Raw genomic sequence first — 17,790 nt, forward strand, 5'->3', positions numbered from 1 at the left:
GTGTGTGTGTGTTGTGTGTGTGTGTGTGTGTGTGTGTGTGCGTGCGCACGCGTGCATGTGTGCATGCTGGGGGTCAGACCTGGAATCAAATGATGTTCCTTTAAATACAAAGTATATGACTTTTGATAAGTTACTTAGCCCGATGGAACATCAGTTTCCTTATTTGTTAAATGAAAATGATGTTCTTTGCTCTTGGGGATATAAACAGGATATGTAAAATATCATGTTGAGTTTTTTTCTAATAGTGCCTTTTCAAACATTAAAAAGGAGTTCAGTGACAGTAGCTTTAACAGTCCTCATTATGGGGATCCAGCACATGAACTTCTTCAAAAGGTGGACACTTCAGGATTTCGACTGTGACCCTGAGTCACTCTAACCTTAATACCTGGTACTAAGCCTGGTATGTGTGAACACAAGTACCCAAAATGTGAGACAGGGAAATTACTATTGAACTGCGGATTCTCTTGTATGCAAAAGTGCTTCCTAACTGGCCCAACATAGGAAAGTCACCAAGGATCCCACAGCCCAGACTGAGCATCAACTGTTGAGTGGATGGTTTCCATCCAGTTCCTCGCTCACCCACTGAGCAGAAGTGTGAGCTGATTAATAGCTGGTGGCCTTTCACCGGGGACTGTTTCAAGCAGCCACCCCCTTTTCTGCATCTTATTCTTATTTCCCTGCGTGTCCTGACCATTCTATGTATTTCTGAGCATTGGCTTTTATGAAAGGAAATGGGCCACCTTTGGCAGTGTCAGAACCTCACTTAGTCCTGGGAGGTAGCAGAGGAAATGCCTTCATTAATAATCACAGCCTTCTGTCCAACAGATTGTGTTCTAGGTTGTGCTGCCAAGTCCCAGTGGGAAGGGCCCGTGGCCCTTATCTCAGAGCAGCAGGGAGCTGCTGAGAGAGAAGAGCAGACCAGGAGTGTCCCACGTCATCTGCACATCCCTGTCACAGGGCTGGGCCTGAAGCATCAGGGGTGCACCACTTTCCTTCCTCTCAGAGTGAGGCTTGGGATATTGGAGGAGTGACTAGCACACCCACGTGTCTGCAGTAGTGACCGAGTCACTCATCTCCTGAGTCTCCTGGCCACTGTTCTTCCCCTCCAAGGGAAATTTGTTATCTCTACAGAAATTCCAAAAAGGTACTTAACTTTGATGTTCTACTATGAAGATGGCTTTATATAAGTAAAATGTTCTACCTGAAGAAAATATGATGCTAAAAATCAATCAATTCCTTATTTGTTCAACAAATTTTTAAACTCAGCATTTCTGTATGGTTTCCAAATTGATCTCCAGGGCATCTTTCCTGAACACCAGATAATGTCTCCAGCTGCCTGCTATGCATTTCCACCATTGTATCCTACAAACACATCAAAACCGATGTATCCCAACATTCCTTTTCCCCTAAAATCTCTTTTTTTTCTTTTCTTCTCTCAGGGTAATGGCCCAGCCATCTTCCCAGGGTCCCATTCATCCTGCTATCTTGAGCTTCTCTATTTCCTTCATGTTCCTGTATCTAATCAATTATCGAGTTAAGTAGTTTAGTAGCATCTACCTCCTAACTCAACTCTATCTACTTCCTTCTGCTTCCAATGCCTTGGTCCGGGCCATTATCACCTCTCACCCTGATGATGGAAGTTGCCTCCTACCTTGCTTCCCCATCCTCAGTCTTGCCCTGCTCAAATCCATCTTCACACTGCAGCTTGAAGGATCTTTCTAAACCACAAACCCCACTCATGTCACTCCTGTTTAAACCCTGCAGTGGTCTCTCCCTAGCTTATTTTGAGCTCCAGCACTTCCCAGGCCTGCTCACTGGGGTCTACTCTTCCCATCCTTCTCCCCTCCTAGCACAACTTTAGTCTCCACGCTCCCCGTGTGTCCACCCTGTGCTCCAACCTCTTGTGTCATATCCAACCTCTCTGATGGTTTCCTTTTGGGGTTCTTTTTGCTTTGAAGACAGTTCCCATTAATAGCACCATGCTTTTCTAGTGAACTCCATATTTCAAAATACACACAAGGCTTCTCCATCAATGACTTCATTGTCTGGCTTTCTATTTTACAAGCTGATGGCACATTGCACAGCTACTGTCCCTGCATCCTGCCACGGCAGTATCTGTCATGCATGTCTCTCATCGCTCCACACGTGGGGATCTGCAAGGACAGAGTGATTGTGTCACTCACTCAACACCTAGTTCGGAGCCTACAACTTAGCAGGTACCCAGAAATATTGTTGAATCAATTAGTTACTTTCTTATCCCTGCCATCAGCATCTAGAATTTATCAGCTGAGTTCTAAAACAGAGACTATGAAACAGATCGAAGATGACTGTACTAAGTGCCATTAGTGGGAGACAAGTAAGGTGGAGAGAGAGAGAGGAAAGGAGAGAAAGAGATAGAATGCACAAGAGAGAGCTCCTGAGATTCTTATTAGGAAATCAGCAACAAAAACCTGTAGAAATTGAAAAATTGCATAAAGAATATTTTAAAAAGCAGTCCCTCAAAATTATTTCAAGAAAATAATCACAGAGACAACACTCTTTAGAGACATATTTACAAGACAGGTACTCCAGCATTGTTCTCTTTTAAAAAATGTCTCAGAGGAAACAGACTAAATAAATTTTGGTAGTGCTACATGGTGAAAATTGAGTGATTAGCAGTGACACTGGAGGTCTGCATGGACTCACATGGATCAGTATTGACTCAGCATTGTTTATCTAAATTAAAACAGAAATATGCAATCAAACACCATAGTTTCAGGGATAAACACTTGACTGAAGACATATATTAAATACCTCAGAGTAGAGGAAGGGAGTGTAGTCAACATAGAAGATAAGGAAAAATTAAAAAACATATAAGAAAATGCAAGGAGGTCTCCATATAGGCAATAATGGAGTGTGCCAGGAACTCAGTGGTGTTACTAACCTGAGTGCATACTTGATGCCCCCAAAAGAAAGACGAAAGTAGAAGAAAGGAGATATTGCAATCAACTGCTCAGTGTGAAAAGCAGGTCACAAAACAGTGCATAGTATCATCTTGCTCTTGCCTAACACACACACACTTGCTCAAGCTGTGAGCTTGGGAAGTCTGACCAGTTCATAATTTACATCAAAATCTTAACAACGTAACTGTGAGCAGTGTACTAGTAATATTTTCCTCTCCATATCTTTCTGAATTTCTGTAGTGAGCACATATGACATTTATAATCAGGAAAAAAATGCACAAATACAATTTCCATTTAAAGAAACAATTGTCTTTTATTCACAAATGCATCAATCTTGGGAATCCTGAAACAAGAACTGTGGTGGGGCCTCCCATCAGAACTGCATCCTTTCAATCAGTTCACAGCAATATTTCAGGATATACTTGTAGGCCAAAGAGCTTTAGTTCCCAGTCATCCTATTAACTCTGGATGAAGTGATGAATATGGAAAAGATGTTCAGGAAAACCCCAGGCTGCCATCTCAGCACCGCAGAAGCTAACGGGGACACAGTGTCAAAATCAAGATGGATGGGTCAGGATCTGCCATGTCAGCAACTTCTCCAGGCTCTCGTTTGTCACCTGTGAGACTGATGATAACAGTGCCAATGTCAGCGTGTTATCACAAGGCTCAAAGAGATGTAAGACAGGAGAGAGCTTTGTAAATGCTTGAAGCTCTACTCAATGCTCATTATAGTGATCGAAATTCAAGTTTGAATATAGAAAGCTCAAAGATCAAAAAAGTCGATGACTCCACAGATCATCACTTCTGAGTTCCTAAGGCTGGGTCTAGTGTCCAGTGAAGTGGGGAATGAGAGCTACCTGAAGATCAAGGGAAAGACTCAGAAGGCTTTAGAAACAGTAACATCTCTGAGCCAACCTAACCTACCCTCTTTCCAGGAAATGAGGAAATGACGATTTTTCTTTGCAAGTAAAACACATCCTTCTGGGTCCTCAACCTGGAACCATTGGCCACAAACCCAGATGACATCTTCTGCAAGTTTCCTAGGGTCCTCCCAGAGGCCTGGGTGGGCTTTCTGCACTTAGATCCCTTCATGGGCCCACAGCTTTCCCCACAGCACTGGGTTTCAGTTCTAACTCTGCTAGTGACTCCCTGTATGACCTTGGCAGACTCTGTGTCCTCACCGAACTTTAGTTTCCCCATGGGTGCGAGTTCCATGCAAGTTTCTGCCTCACCTAATCAGCCAGGTCATTTTAAGAAACAAACCATGGACACAGTTGGTCAGTTGTACAATTATTTCTGGCTCTTCATCTGGTACATGACATGTTTTATTCCATGACATATTAGGAAAAAAACAAACAAACAAAAAGACCCAAATATACAGAGTTTTGTTAGGGAGGGATGAAGAGAAGGAGTAGATTTCAAATCTCTGACATGAAGGAGTAAAGTCACCTGTGGATGAACAGTCACCAGAAAGTTCTCTCTCTCTCTCTTCTCTCTCTCTCTCTCTCTCTCTCTCTCTCTCTCTCTCACACACACACACACACACACACACACACACACACACAGGAATAGGAAGGGAGCCATGCAGAAGGATAAATACTTCCATGTGCCCCTTCATGGAGATGGATGGAAAGGGCACAGTTACCAGAGGGTGAGGGGGTGGTGACCCCCTCTGGGGAGGTTCCTGTCTTTGATGTGTGTCCAACTCTGAATTTGGTTCACCCTGTCCTTGCTGGGCCTTTGTGAAGTGTCCAGCAAGGCTGGAACAAAGCACTTTATTGTGGCACATGAAAACTATCTTGACTAAAAGGGACATGCCAAGGCTAGGGGGGCTAAAATTAGACCTTCCGGTTGTGTTCGCCTTGGCAGCCCCGTGTGCTGGCTGCTAGTGTGGCCTCCTCCACCTGCCTCCCTCCCAGCCACGAGCCTTCTGAGAGCGCAGGTAACAGGTGCTGCAGGAGAGGAAGTGCTGCTTCTTGGCACCCTGCGGGGATGACAAATGCTCCAGGCCTGTGTCACTGTCACTTGGAGCCATATGCTGAGTTGTGCTTCATTTGAAGAGATAGGTTTCCAAACCACTAATTTACAGACTAAGGTAAAACCCTATTGCCTCTTCCCATTCATCTAGTTCCTTTCCCTGTTGAACGAAAAGGAAACCTCAAGACAACCATCTACTGTGTTTGAGTCTTGTATTTACCTTTATCTAAGAATTTACAGCTTTGTCTATGTTACCACTACAGAATCCAAGAACCCAATTATCAGCATTGCCCACCATGCACTGGAGAAGTAACCCAGGCCATGGGGGTCTAAATAGGATGTGAGATAGCCACTCTGGACTTCTACTAGCTGGTGCCTTTCAGAAAGTTACTAAACCTCTCTAACCTTGTTCATTCCACATTAAATTGTGTATAATAACTACTCCAAAATACCAAATGAAATAGTAAACCTTTGGCAGTAGTAACAGCTTATTACCAACTACAGGCATTGTTTATGGATTGTCTGACTTCACCTTTACAACAATTTTGTGAAGTAGCATTATGTCTTCCTTTACAGCTGAGGGGAACAATGTACAGAGAGTTTAAGAAATTTGTCCAAGGTCACACTGCAAGAAAATGGTGCAATTGAAATCTGAACCCTGGAACTCCCTGGGTTATAATGGCCATCACAAGTTATTCTACCTCTTTAGAGGAGGCAAAAACCAAGAATGTCTTTTCTAGGTTTCTATACATATTAAAAACTGTCATTTCAGTGTAGGACTTCCTCATGTTCCCCCTTTTGCCGACACTTCCTTCCCCAAGAAAGGCAAACTTAGGTTGGCAACTCAGGGTACCCCGAGGCTTATCTTTCACCTCATGCTTGCCTGCTGCACTAGTCCCTAGGGTGAGGGGAAGGAGCTTGATGCTCACTACAAGAGCACAAGTGCAAGAACAAGGAATGTTTATCCTGCAGAAGCAAAACTTGAGAGAGCAAAGTTGAGCTCTCCCCAAATAAATGCAGGATTTACTGGCATAAAAATAGACATATAGATCAGCACAACAGAATGGAGAGCCTCAAAATAGACCCAGCTATATATAATCACCTAATACATGATCAAGGAACCTTCTCAGAACAAGGAAGAAAGGAAATGTAAATGTTTCCTGACATTGTCACCCCTTGATAGCAATTAGATGAAAAAAGTAAGTTAGAACCATGTTATCTGCACTCATTTCTTTTTTTAAAAAAATTCACATTTGGAATAAAGACAAATGTCAAAACAAAGTTACAAATCAAATTTTAACATGCAAATTTAATTTTAATATGAAATGAAAGAAACTAAAACAAAAATTAGAACAAAAATTATAGACAAAATGTTAATAACTCAGAAGATGTGTATGTTTTATGTAAATCAAATACCATTTGTAAGCAAATCATCAGAATAAGGAGATATGAATGATCAAAGAGTATAAATAGATAATTCATTCCAGACTAAACACAAAGAGTAAATAAACAGAGGGAAGCATATTTATCTATTCATTAAGGTCAAACGTAGAAGCAAAGGTAGAAACTTTACAAAAGATAAAACTGAGACATAAGTACATACATATTTAAAGTTTAGGGAGTCTGGAAAACCAGGCAAGTGCAGAGAGCAACATGGAAAAAATATGAGGTGCTTAAAGATAAAGGGGAAAAGGATTTGATAGAAAAAGACATGAACAGGGGCTGGGGATGTGGCTCAACTGGTAGCGCGCTCGCATGGCATGCGTGCGGCCCGGGTTCGATCCTCAGCACCACATACAAATAAAGATGTTGTGTCCGCCGAGAACTAAAAAATAAATATTAAAAAAAATTCTCTCTCTCTCTTTAAAAAATTATAAAAAAAGACATGAACAGAATATGATTTAAAGATGAAATATCAACAACCACAGTGATGAAGTAGAGCAAAATTGTTTGTTGTACAATGCACTAGAAAATGCTAGAAATCAGAAATTAACAAATCTTAACACTTTTGATATCTTAAGGAAATATCCCAAGAAGGAAAAGCCGTACTTGGGAATGTATTTATTGCAGCTTAATTTAACAATAGTAACAACTCTAGAACTGTGACTGTTTTCTATTAGGGAAATGGATCGAAATTTTTGGAAGGTTAATTCAATAGAGCAAAAAAATATGAATACAATGTTGAAACATGGAAAATTACTATTGATACGATAATTAGAAAAATAATAGTTACAGGATTGAAGCACTCTATAAATTACATCTGTTGACTGCAAAAACACAGTCCATTGTTTTCCTCTCTTCCTCCTCATGAATGAATAAAAGGTGTGAAAACCATGCTGTGTATCAGAATATGGAAAGGAAAAAGGACTTGCTTATTTCTTGTGCAACCAATGATCCAAAGAAAGATACAATGTATAAAAAGTTTAATTACAAGTTACAAAATGGAATGATAATTGCATTCCTATAATACACAAGGTCCTGTGGTAGCAAATGAATGTTAATGGTGAGACATCTCCTCTAAGTTATTATGTTGCCTTACACTAAAATAAGAGAGCTTGAAAGGATACTCACAGAATTGAATTAACCTTCCTTATTTTAATGTTGAGAATTCTGAGGTGCAGAAAGAATAAAGAAAGTCAGAAGGGCAGACCTGCACCTAGAACAGGACTCAGGTCATCTAATGCTCAGTTTCAGGGTCTTTTCATCATTTTCCAAACAGTAAACCAAAGATCTAACCTTCAAATTCACCAGAGTAGGCAGTCCCTGATATTTAAGAGAGTGGTGGGTGACCATTATGCCTTGCTTTCTCTGTCTTAAGGAATCTGAATTTCTTCTGTTTCCCAGGTTGGAAATGCCAGCCTGCATTTCCTCCTCCGAGGATTGCCCTCCGTTCCTTCTGTTAACCAAAAAGAACTATTCAAAATGTATGCAACAGAATTCTACTCAGCCATAAAGAAGAAGGAATTGTGGCATTTGCTGGTAAATGAGTGGAACTGGAGAACATCATGCTAAGTGAAATAATCCAGAACTAGATAATCAAGGGTCCAATGTTTTCTCTCATTTGTGGAAGCTAGATATTCAGCATTTTATTATAAAAGGTTTTGTGCAAGATTATTTTGCCCAACTATAGGCTAATATAAGTGTTCTCAGCATATGTAAGGCAGGCTAGACAAAGCTCTGCTGCTCAGTAGATCACATGTTTTAAATACATTTTCAACTTGCAGGATTTTTCTCTTATGATGGGCTTATTGGAATGTAACCCTATTGTCAGCTGAGGAGTATCTATAGCTAATGCAGCAGAAAATGCCTATAGAAAATGATCCATTTGAACGTGTAGACCCCACATGTATACAAAAGCAGGTATGTGAAACAGATGCACATTGCAACTCTGAAATACACACACACAAAAATCACCTAAAATGTCCATCAAATAAGGAATAAATAATTGACTTGGGGTATAGTAACATGATAAAATGCAATGTTAGTTAATGAATGAATAAAAAGGGCTCTCTGAAGGTTTTTTTTTTTTGATAGAAGCAAGATGGACAGTAACACACACACACACAATGATACCATCTAATTAAATATTAAAACCAGTCAAAATGGTACTCATTTAGAAAAAAATGGTAAAAGAGTATTCCTGAAAGAAATGCATACCAAGCTGAATAGAATAATTGTTTCTGAGGAAAAAGGCAGGTAAGAAGGACTGAGATAAGAAATGAAAACAATTTTGAAGTATGAGAAGGCATTAATATTTGTAATTTCTGGGTAGTTGGGCAAAGAATATTTTTATATTATTTTCTGAACTTTTCCATGTGTATGAAAAAGTATTTATTTTTATAGCATTTAGTAATTCAGACTTCTTTCAAATCCAGACTGATTTTTTCCTCAGTGCTTCACAATGTTGAAGATTAACCACTCAAATGGCCATCTTTGATTTTGGATAATCATGTTTTCCTCTAGCTCTTATCATAGACAGTAATCATGTTCATTTCAAGGAAAACATGTAGCAGAATACTAAATAGAAAAGTAGGCCATAACTCTGAAGAGTTTTACTAACTTAAAGCATGTCCATTTTAAATTTAGGAAAAGATACTTTTTTTTTCTGATACGCCATTGGTAATTGTCAAGTGATTTCATTTTTGTGACATGCAAGTTTGGTATCACCAACTCAAATGAAGATTCAGGTTAGTTCCATAGTCTTACAAATGCTTTGTTGGTACTTCAATTGCATCTGCTGTTCATACCTTAAAGCTAGATTGCAATACTTGTCTGCTTGCCTGACTCTACAAGATTTTTGGGCCACTCTGCAGGTGGAGACTGTCGTGTTCATACCTCTATAAGGTATTCAGCATGTTTTTTAAAAATGATTGAATAAAGTTTTCTATTAGACACAACAGTTTAACAAAATATTTGTAAGACAATTTGAGAAATTTTGTGTTTTTAAATTCTGAGATAGAAACAGTTAGTTGGAAGGAGATTAATTCCTTGAGCCTTTTGGTTTCTGGTCATCATCAAAAGCACATAGAATGAGTTGGTGATCATTCTTAGTTGCTGCTGTTGGTATTTGGACAACATTCTAAGCATAAGTGCATTAATAAGTGTAATTTCTTAAAGGCCACTTTGCACAGTCTCATGAGGTGGTATAATAAAGTCTCATTTAATGGTAGATATGCAGTTCATTACAAATGGAGCATGATCTTAGGCCACTGTGTAGGCATAGCTTCTTTCATCTCTTAGCCCTGAAGGTGCCTTTCAGGTTGGAAGCACTCAAAGAAGGCACAGAGGAGACTGTTGGGCCACACAGGGCAGCTTCTGTTTAGCAATCTGAAGTGTGGGCTCAAGAAGTCAGAAGCCCTGTTTTCCATTTTTCTTGAAATTTTCTAATTCACATTTTCTGTTTTATTTTATAATACCTTATACATTTTCCTAAACTTAAATGCTTCTTTTTAAGGCAAAGAAGAATTTCACATAAATAAACAGAAGACAGACAGGAGTGACTGAAAAAACAGTATAATTAAAGCAATTGCCTTTAACAAAGAAAGGTTGAAGGTAAAATCTTATCTATATCACCACTATGTTAAAGAAAAATTATGCACATTGGTAAGAGGTCAGATAAAATATCAAATAATCACAAAACTAAATTTCAATATTAGGATGATGATTTTGCTTTCTTTCCTTTTTTTTTTTTTTTTTTTGTTTTGGGGGTGGGTGTGTACCAGGGATTGAACTCAGTTACACTTGATCACTGAGCCACATCCCCGGCCCTAGTTTGTATTTTATTTAGAGACAGGGTCTCATTGAGTTGCTTAGCATCTTGCTTTTGTTGAGGCTGGCTTTGAACTCATGATCCTCCTGCCTCCGCCTCCTGAGCCACTGGAATTACAAGCATGTGCCACCATACCAGCTATGATTTTTATTTCTATTTTAATATTTTTCTCATGTGTTTTAAAAACAGCTTACAAATTCAGGTTGTAGATAGGCAATTTTCAAATGTTTAACAATTGCTTATTCATATTTTTTCTTCATTTCCCATACTTTTATTAGTGCACTAGAATTATACACAATAAGGGGATTTACTGTTACACATCCATACATGCTCATGATATAACAATATAATTTGGTTAGTATTATTCCCCAGGATTTACTTCTCCTTTCCCCTCCTCTCTTGCTCTCTTGTCTCTTCTTTCCTCTAGTCTACTAGTTTCCCTTTATATCTTAAGAGCTATCTTAATGGACCTGAAGTTGATTGGTCAATGTTCTTCATTGTGACCACTAAGCATGCAGTATTGCCTATTGCCCAGCACAGCTGATCATCCTGCCTACAATGAGCTTGCAGACAGCTTGAGCTCAATTCTGGAGCCAAAAGGCCAGGATCTGCTAGATGACCAAGTGAAATACTCATTGCCATAAAGTCATACTGTTTTCATCTGTGAAATAAAGATAATATTATAAACCTGTTTGGGTTTGCCCTGAAGATAATGTATTATGAAAAACATAGAAGTAGTGCTTGAGTTATTCTTGGCAGGAAATAGTTAATCCCCCTACCCCATATCACCTTCCTGGTTGTTCTTTGCCCTGCATATTGAAGATATCAGTTACTAATATGTTCTTTCTCTTCTTTCATGGAAATGGCTCTATCAATATTTTATATTCAAAGAAGTAAGTGGTTTTAAGGCAGAGATGAACTCAAATCCAACTCAGGTTGAGTCACTGACCCAAGAGTGGCACAGCTCCAACCAGCTGATGAGATGGGTAAGGGGGGATAGTGGGAAGGGTTCTCCAACTAAAGATAAAAATAGTTGACCTGCTGCTTCAGAGATCTGGAATAAAAGTACTGGATCATCCATTAATAGTGAATCCAGAGCTCAATTGCAGAGCAAGAAAATGAAATATTGGCAGAGAAACATTTTGTATTCAAGATCCAGACCAAGGTGGCAGCAGTAAATTCTAGGTTTCTGTTGGTTCCCCAAAGCTCTGTAGGTCTAGTTCTGATTTTTATCCTTAATTAATTCATCTTTGCAAAATAATTTTCAGAGGCAGATAAAACTTCTTTAATGCAATGTGCTCAATGGGTACAGACTCAAGGTTCTAAACTTAGGACCAAACTTAAAAGGGAGCAGAAAAAAAATGCCATCATCAGGAAACAAAAAAATAATTGTTTTGATTTCTGAATAATTTGGAAATCTCAACATTAGCTTTGTTTCTTATTTCAAACAAAAATACCCACAATCATTTGAAAAATCATATTTGTTACGTGAATTTGCTGGGGTAAAGTATGGAGGTGAGGGAATCCACCAAATGATTGCTAAGGATCTATGAATCCACAGGAACACTAAGCCTTAGAAACAGAATACTGTATCTTTCACATATCATTGCACTATTATTCAATTGTATGCCAATGCTAGTGCTATTATTAAAATATGAATTGATTTTAAATGTTGCTGCATTTATAGCAGCTATTTGTTACTCTGTGTTCTTTCAATCAACTACTAACCTTGGAAGTTTAAAAATGTAGGCATTACAAAGAAGTCCTAGGAGTGTTAAGTAGTGCTGGAAATATTGCCATGAAACTGTAGACTTCAGGAAACCTCAGTAGGTTTTATTGAAACTCTAGAATTTAACAGGAATTCAGCAGTCTAGGTATCACAGACCTTGCTGCCTGGGCAAGAGAGTTTGGGGTGAGTCACATTTTTCATTCTGATGTACAAAGAACAATTCCCATGAACACTAGAACAATGTGAAGGGAGGGTCATTTTCTGATTAACTTCTGGGTTCTATTGTAAAAAGCCTCAGGAAGACTAGGTACTTGGCCAGGATGCTATATCTGAAGAATTGTACCATCTCCTACCTGGCTGCCCATGAACACGATTTCCCTCCTTCTTTCTCCCACTCCCCACACATCTAGCCTATGTACCCACCTCTTAAATAGCTCAGATTTGCATGTCTCTGAATCCATGTGGCACACTTTAGACCAAGTTTACATCATCTATCACATGGACAACTGACTGATCCTGCCTCAAACTGGTCTCTTCTTCTAGCTTCTCCCTAATCCACTCTCCAGAGGGATCTTTTGATGATGCCACATTTTATCAAGTCACTTCTTTTTCTAAAATGTTCAATATTTTTTTTACTGCCCTAAGGGGATACAGTACAAAAAATAAAAGTCCTTCATGCTACTTGTAAGGGTCACCCAAATCGGTAGCCTGGCTACCAGTTACCTAACTGTGCAGCTTCATCCAATGCCACTCTCCCAGCTCTCCCGTTAAGAAGCTCCAGTTTCTTACAAGGTTCACTATCAAACCCAGCCCTTCAGCATGCTGTGCCTTCTGTGGGAAGCACCTTCTCTGTGCCTCTCTTCACCTGGCTGAGTCTCACTCCTCCTTAGAAGTCACTTTGTCTCTATCCTGGATTCCTTAGGCTTGGCTATTCTCTTTATTGGGTGTGCCCATAGAAGTATATTCTTCCTTTTTTTTTTTTAAGGCTGCTCAATTCTTATTCATCTGTTCATTGTGTTCTCCCTGTTATAATAAAATTCCATGAGGGAGTCTGTCATTTTTGTTGCTAAGTTTTCCTAGTATAGGCTTGGCACGTGATAGACACTCAATGTTTGTTTAGAACTGCTGAGCTGGACAAACCACCATTACTTTCACTGTGGAAAGTTTTGAGTCCCAAAGAGGTAACTTCAGAAACTGCTGAAAATAGTTTTACTCTCTCACATCTAAATACAAAGTCTTTCCTTCTTGTAGTGGCTCTGATCCTCCTCTATCTTGTATATTTTAATCAGTCTCAATTATAAACCAGACAGATGGTCCTGAGGACACAAGCATTTGTCTTCTGAAGCTACTGAAACACATTGCAAATTTCTATGTTAATGGGATCTTTTGGCCTAGTGGGAGTTTATATCTTTTATGTAATCATTAAATATGCCCATTACTATATGCTTTCTCAATTGCTTATATCTAGGTTATGTTTTAGATTTCTTCTAAGACTTACAAAGTTGAGGTCTTTAGTATACCTGAAATTTGTTTTATATGGTATGAGATATTGGTCCAGAATTGGCTACAAAAATGGGTAATCAATTTAACCCAGTGCCATTTATTAAATAAACTATACTTTATTTAATAAATAACCCTGAACCGAAATGCTACCTTTGTTGGTCATTAAAAAAATAATAATATTGAAACCAAGATATCCTGTGGATTCCCCATTTTATTCCATTAGTGTATCTATTTCTATGCCTACTTCATCTTATTTTATTGAAAAACAATAGTATATTTTAACCATCTTGCAATGAAAGCCTATCCTCAGTATTCTTTTTAATACCTTAAACTTTAGAATTCCAGATAGCTTTAAGACCATGTTAAACAACCTAAATAATGTCTACAATACATTGTTGCATTTAATTTTTATATATGTAAAATCATATAGATGATTTAATATTCGTTTAATTTTTTGTTATCATGCATTCTATTCTTCAAAAAGACTTTATAGTTGCTATTTACAGCCATTTTGTTTTTCTTACAAATTTTATATTTTATCTTTTAGTTGCTACTATGCATAGAATGTTTATTCCTATTTTTCATTTCTGCATAATTTCAGGTAAACTAAAAGAAAAAGCTATTTGTTTTGTTTATCTTCTTATCAAATTTTGTTAATTTTTGCTTTTTCTTGGACATATGGGTTTTATGTGCATATAACCAGCAGAAAAATGATAATTTAATCTGCTTTCTGATGTTTACTCTGCTTATTTTAATTTCTTATCACATTACTTTTGCAAAAACAAAGAACAGTCTTAAGTCTTGAATCATTTTTGTGATGAGGCAGGATACAAATGACAAATATGTATTTATTCCTGAGAAAACTGCCTTGTTAGACTTTTGTGATATAACATTTGTATTACTTTAAAATTATAGAAAACGAATGAGATTTACTTATACCATTCAGTAACAGGTAGAACTGAAAAGATATTAGAAACATTCTAGTTTAATTCTCAATTTACCTATGATGAAACTAACAAAAAGAAGTGATTTGACCAAAATGAAGAGCTAGATGCAAAGACCAGGCATGGATACCAAGATTTTATACACCCAGAAGAATGTTCTTTGTAAAAAACTTAGTTAACTATAATCTTAGACATGAATTTAAACATACTTTATTATTTTTGTTATGATTATATATTACATTTTAAAGGAGATGACAACCTAAATTCAAATGTCTATTATAACATAAATTTTGTCACTACTAGGATGAATGAAGACTCTGGTTTCCTCCAAGAATCCATGTTCTCTCTTCCTCAGAAATAAAAAGCATAATTTTATCAGGAATTTTGCTAAATGTGACTAAATTCTGGCCAATGGCTTTTATGCCAATTTTCAGGTGTGACTTGGGAAAATGTCCTTAATGGGGAAGGGGCACCCTCACCTCCCTTTCCTTCTTCCTGCTGGCGAGAAAGCACGAATGGCTACAGGCAATTTAGATCATGAGGTAGACATGGCCTTGTAGGATGGCAAAGCAAAGAGGCTGAAGGTGTCTGGGTTCCTTAGAACTTTGTGAAGCTACTGGTCACTACCCTGAAGTTCTTCCTCTTGATTTCTTTATACGAGTGAGGAATACCTTTCTTTCTTATTTAAGCTATTGTTACTTGGGGTTTCCTACCATTTTAAGTGGATTCTAACTCCAGTTTGCTAAGGTAAATTATGAAGTGGAATGAAAAAATTAGAAATATAATATCTTAAAAATAATCTTCAAGCTTTTACTCTCAGAAAAAAATGTCATACGTCTAAAGAGCCTTGAATTTAAAATAGTGATCATAATAATGATAATGATGTACTGATAATAATAACTGAGTACTCAATAAAAGAGAGAGCAGTGAAGACATTGGTTTGAAATCAGACCACCTGGTGTGCTCCTCCTTGGCTATGTTATGTAGTCACTTACCGTTTCCAAGTCTCAACTTATTCATCTTTATAATAGGGACAGTAAAAATTCTTAACACGAAGTTGTGAGCATTGGATAGAAGCACATAATGAAATCAGTGTCAATTAGCCCTGTGCAGCATTATTAGTCTTACAATAAAATCACCTTTATGACCACCTCTAAAGGCAAGCCATCAAATGACACTTGTATGCCAGTATTCATATTAATTACTATAATAATACTGTCATATAGGTATCATTACCTGAATTTTATAGATACAATGATTCATAAAACTTGAGGTATTGTGTGAAGTTGTATTGGAACATAGGCCTGATTATAGAATCCATATTTCTTTTCATGACATCATGCTCATTTTATTTCACTAACATTCTTTGACTATTTAAAACATTGTGTGAGAATACATGCATTTGAAAATATTTTTCTGCCATTACTGAATAACTTGGTTCCTGCTGCCTCTGTTAATAACAGCATCTCCTTCTACCCTTTAACAGCTAATTCCTAATATCTACATCTCTAAGAATCACAGAATGACCCATTTCCAGTCCCCACTGGAGAGGTTTGAATTCTGTATTCCTCAGACGTGCTGGCAGCTTCTTCAGCAGCACCTTATGCTTCTTCATGGAATTGTGAGAGCACACAGCCTTTTCCAAGTGTTTGGTATATTTAATGACTTACAGATCCAGACCACATGAAAAGCAACCTGGGGTTTGGGAAGAGTACCTGACATAGGTGCTTACAGATGTCTGTATTGGAAAACCATCCAGGGGATTTTCCATCAGAGCATAGGGTCCCTTGGAGATTTACCAAGGTTCTCTGGTCTTCTGTTATTGAGGCCCCATAAGTGAAGCATACATAAAACAGGAGATGCTAAATCCCGGGATAAAGACCCACGACCTTCTTCTCAAAGAGAGATGTAGCAACAACCTTCTGTGTAAGGCCCAGCACCTGTAAACAAGTCTAATCCCAGGAGGCTGAGTTGGAAATCCATTCCTCAGTGGATTTCTCCGGAATCTAGTACCTCAAACATCCTCATGTAGGTCTCCTGTTTTATTTTCTTAACAGCATCACATATTTTCTTTAATGGAACTTAATTTTTATTTGTAATTTGATGCTGTTTTGTGCTTGTTTAATACCTATTTTTCAACTAGACTCTGATTCTACAAGGACTAACAGAGGCAAATGATAGATGTTCAATAAATATTTGTTGAAAGAATGAATTAATTCATGAAACAGAGAGCTAATATTCCATTAAAAAGCTGCAAAGTGAATACAAAAAGAAAACAAAATGAAGTGAGCACTGCTCTGATTCAGATCTTGGAGCTATCACTTACAAACTTCATAACTTTAGGCAAATAACTTGACTTCTGTGAGTATCAAGTTCTTCATTTAAAGTAGGGAAAATATCTATTTCATTGGATTGTTGTGACTGCGAGTGAGGTAATATGCAGGTAAAGCACTTGGCAGAGTCCCTGGCAAAGAGACAATATGTGCTAATGACTGTTAACAGCACACTTCAAAAAGACATCGCTTCCTCTTTCTCCTTCTTTCTGGATTAACTGTGAAGAATTTTGAATATCTGAAAGCATCCCTTAGACGTGTAAAGGCCTCAGGTGACTGAGCTCAGGCAGATGTCAGTTTCTTTTGCCCCTGAAATATATTCCCCGTGTGGCCAGAAATTCCCATCTTCCTATTCCATTTCTTAGATAAACATTTGAGACCATTTGGTGTCCTATAATTCATTCAATGAATATTTATTAAGCATCTATAATATGTTAGGCACTGGACTGGACTCTAAGGATACACTGGTGAATTAGACAAGCAATGTATGATCTCACAGCTTTGTTCAAGGGTAAATAAATTCTGGAAGAACCTGGGGGTCTTGTTTATTTACACATCACTGTTAAGACAATCGTAATTATAACTTCCTGGTGTTGCACATTCGTTCTATTCCAAGTTCTGTCCTAGGTGGGCCAGATGCATAATCTCATCAAATCTTTATAAGACTATGCAGGACAGACTTAACAGTTTCCATTTTGCAGGCAAAGAAGTAGAAGCCAGCTCACTAGTGAGTGGCAATGCTGGGGTTTGAATTCAGGTCTTGTGATGCTATAGCTCTAATTTTCCTTCTAGCATGCTATCTGCAATCAATCACTTTTAAGGATTTACTTGATTTATGAAGCGATGAACTGGCAATATTTTGTAATTTGCTTCCTTTTATTAAATTGTGCCTACATGTAGTTGTTCAATTTAATAACACATTTCTCATACAAAGGAATGTAAAAACAGATGCTTTTAAGTGCTGAATTTTCTATAGGCACCTGAATATTGCCTATATTTGGCACAAAGATCTTTTAAAACTACCCTTAAAATGGAAGCAACTGTTGGGGTCTAGGAGGTTTTTTTTTTTTTTTTTTTTTTTTTTTTTTTTTTT

At 37.8% G+C, this 17,790-nt stretch overlaps 2 protein-coding genes across 2 annotated transcripts in view; one reads left to right on the plus strand and one right to left on the minus strand.

The window, feature by feature from the left end:
* Positions 1-17,790, minus strand: part of Vsnl1 (visinin like 1) — a 102,036-nt gene that overhangs the window by 68,891 nt on the left and 15,355 nt on the right. The window lies entirely within an intron of this gene.
* Rad51ap2 (RAD51 associated protein 2) overlaps positions 3,725-17,790 on the plus strand; it is a 55,360-nt gene continuing 41,294 nt past the window's right edge. Inside the window, 2 exon segments of the mRNA XM_015479435.2 lie at positions 3,725-3,838; positions 4,812-4,884. Coding sequence (XP_015334921.2) covers positions 3,725-3,838; positions 4,812-4,884 — 187 coding nt within the window.

The sequence above is a fragment of the Marmota marmota genome, unplaced genomic scaffold, assembly GCF_001458135.2.
Source record: "Marmota marmota marmota unplaced genomic scaffold, marMar, whole genome shotgun sequence".
In the NCBI taxonomy this organism is placed as follows: domain Eukaryota; kingdom Metazoa; phylum Chordata; class Mammalia; order Rodentia; family Sciuridae; genus Marmota; species Marmota marmota.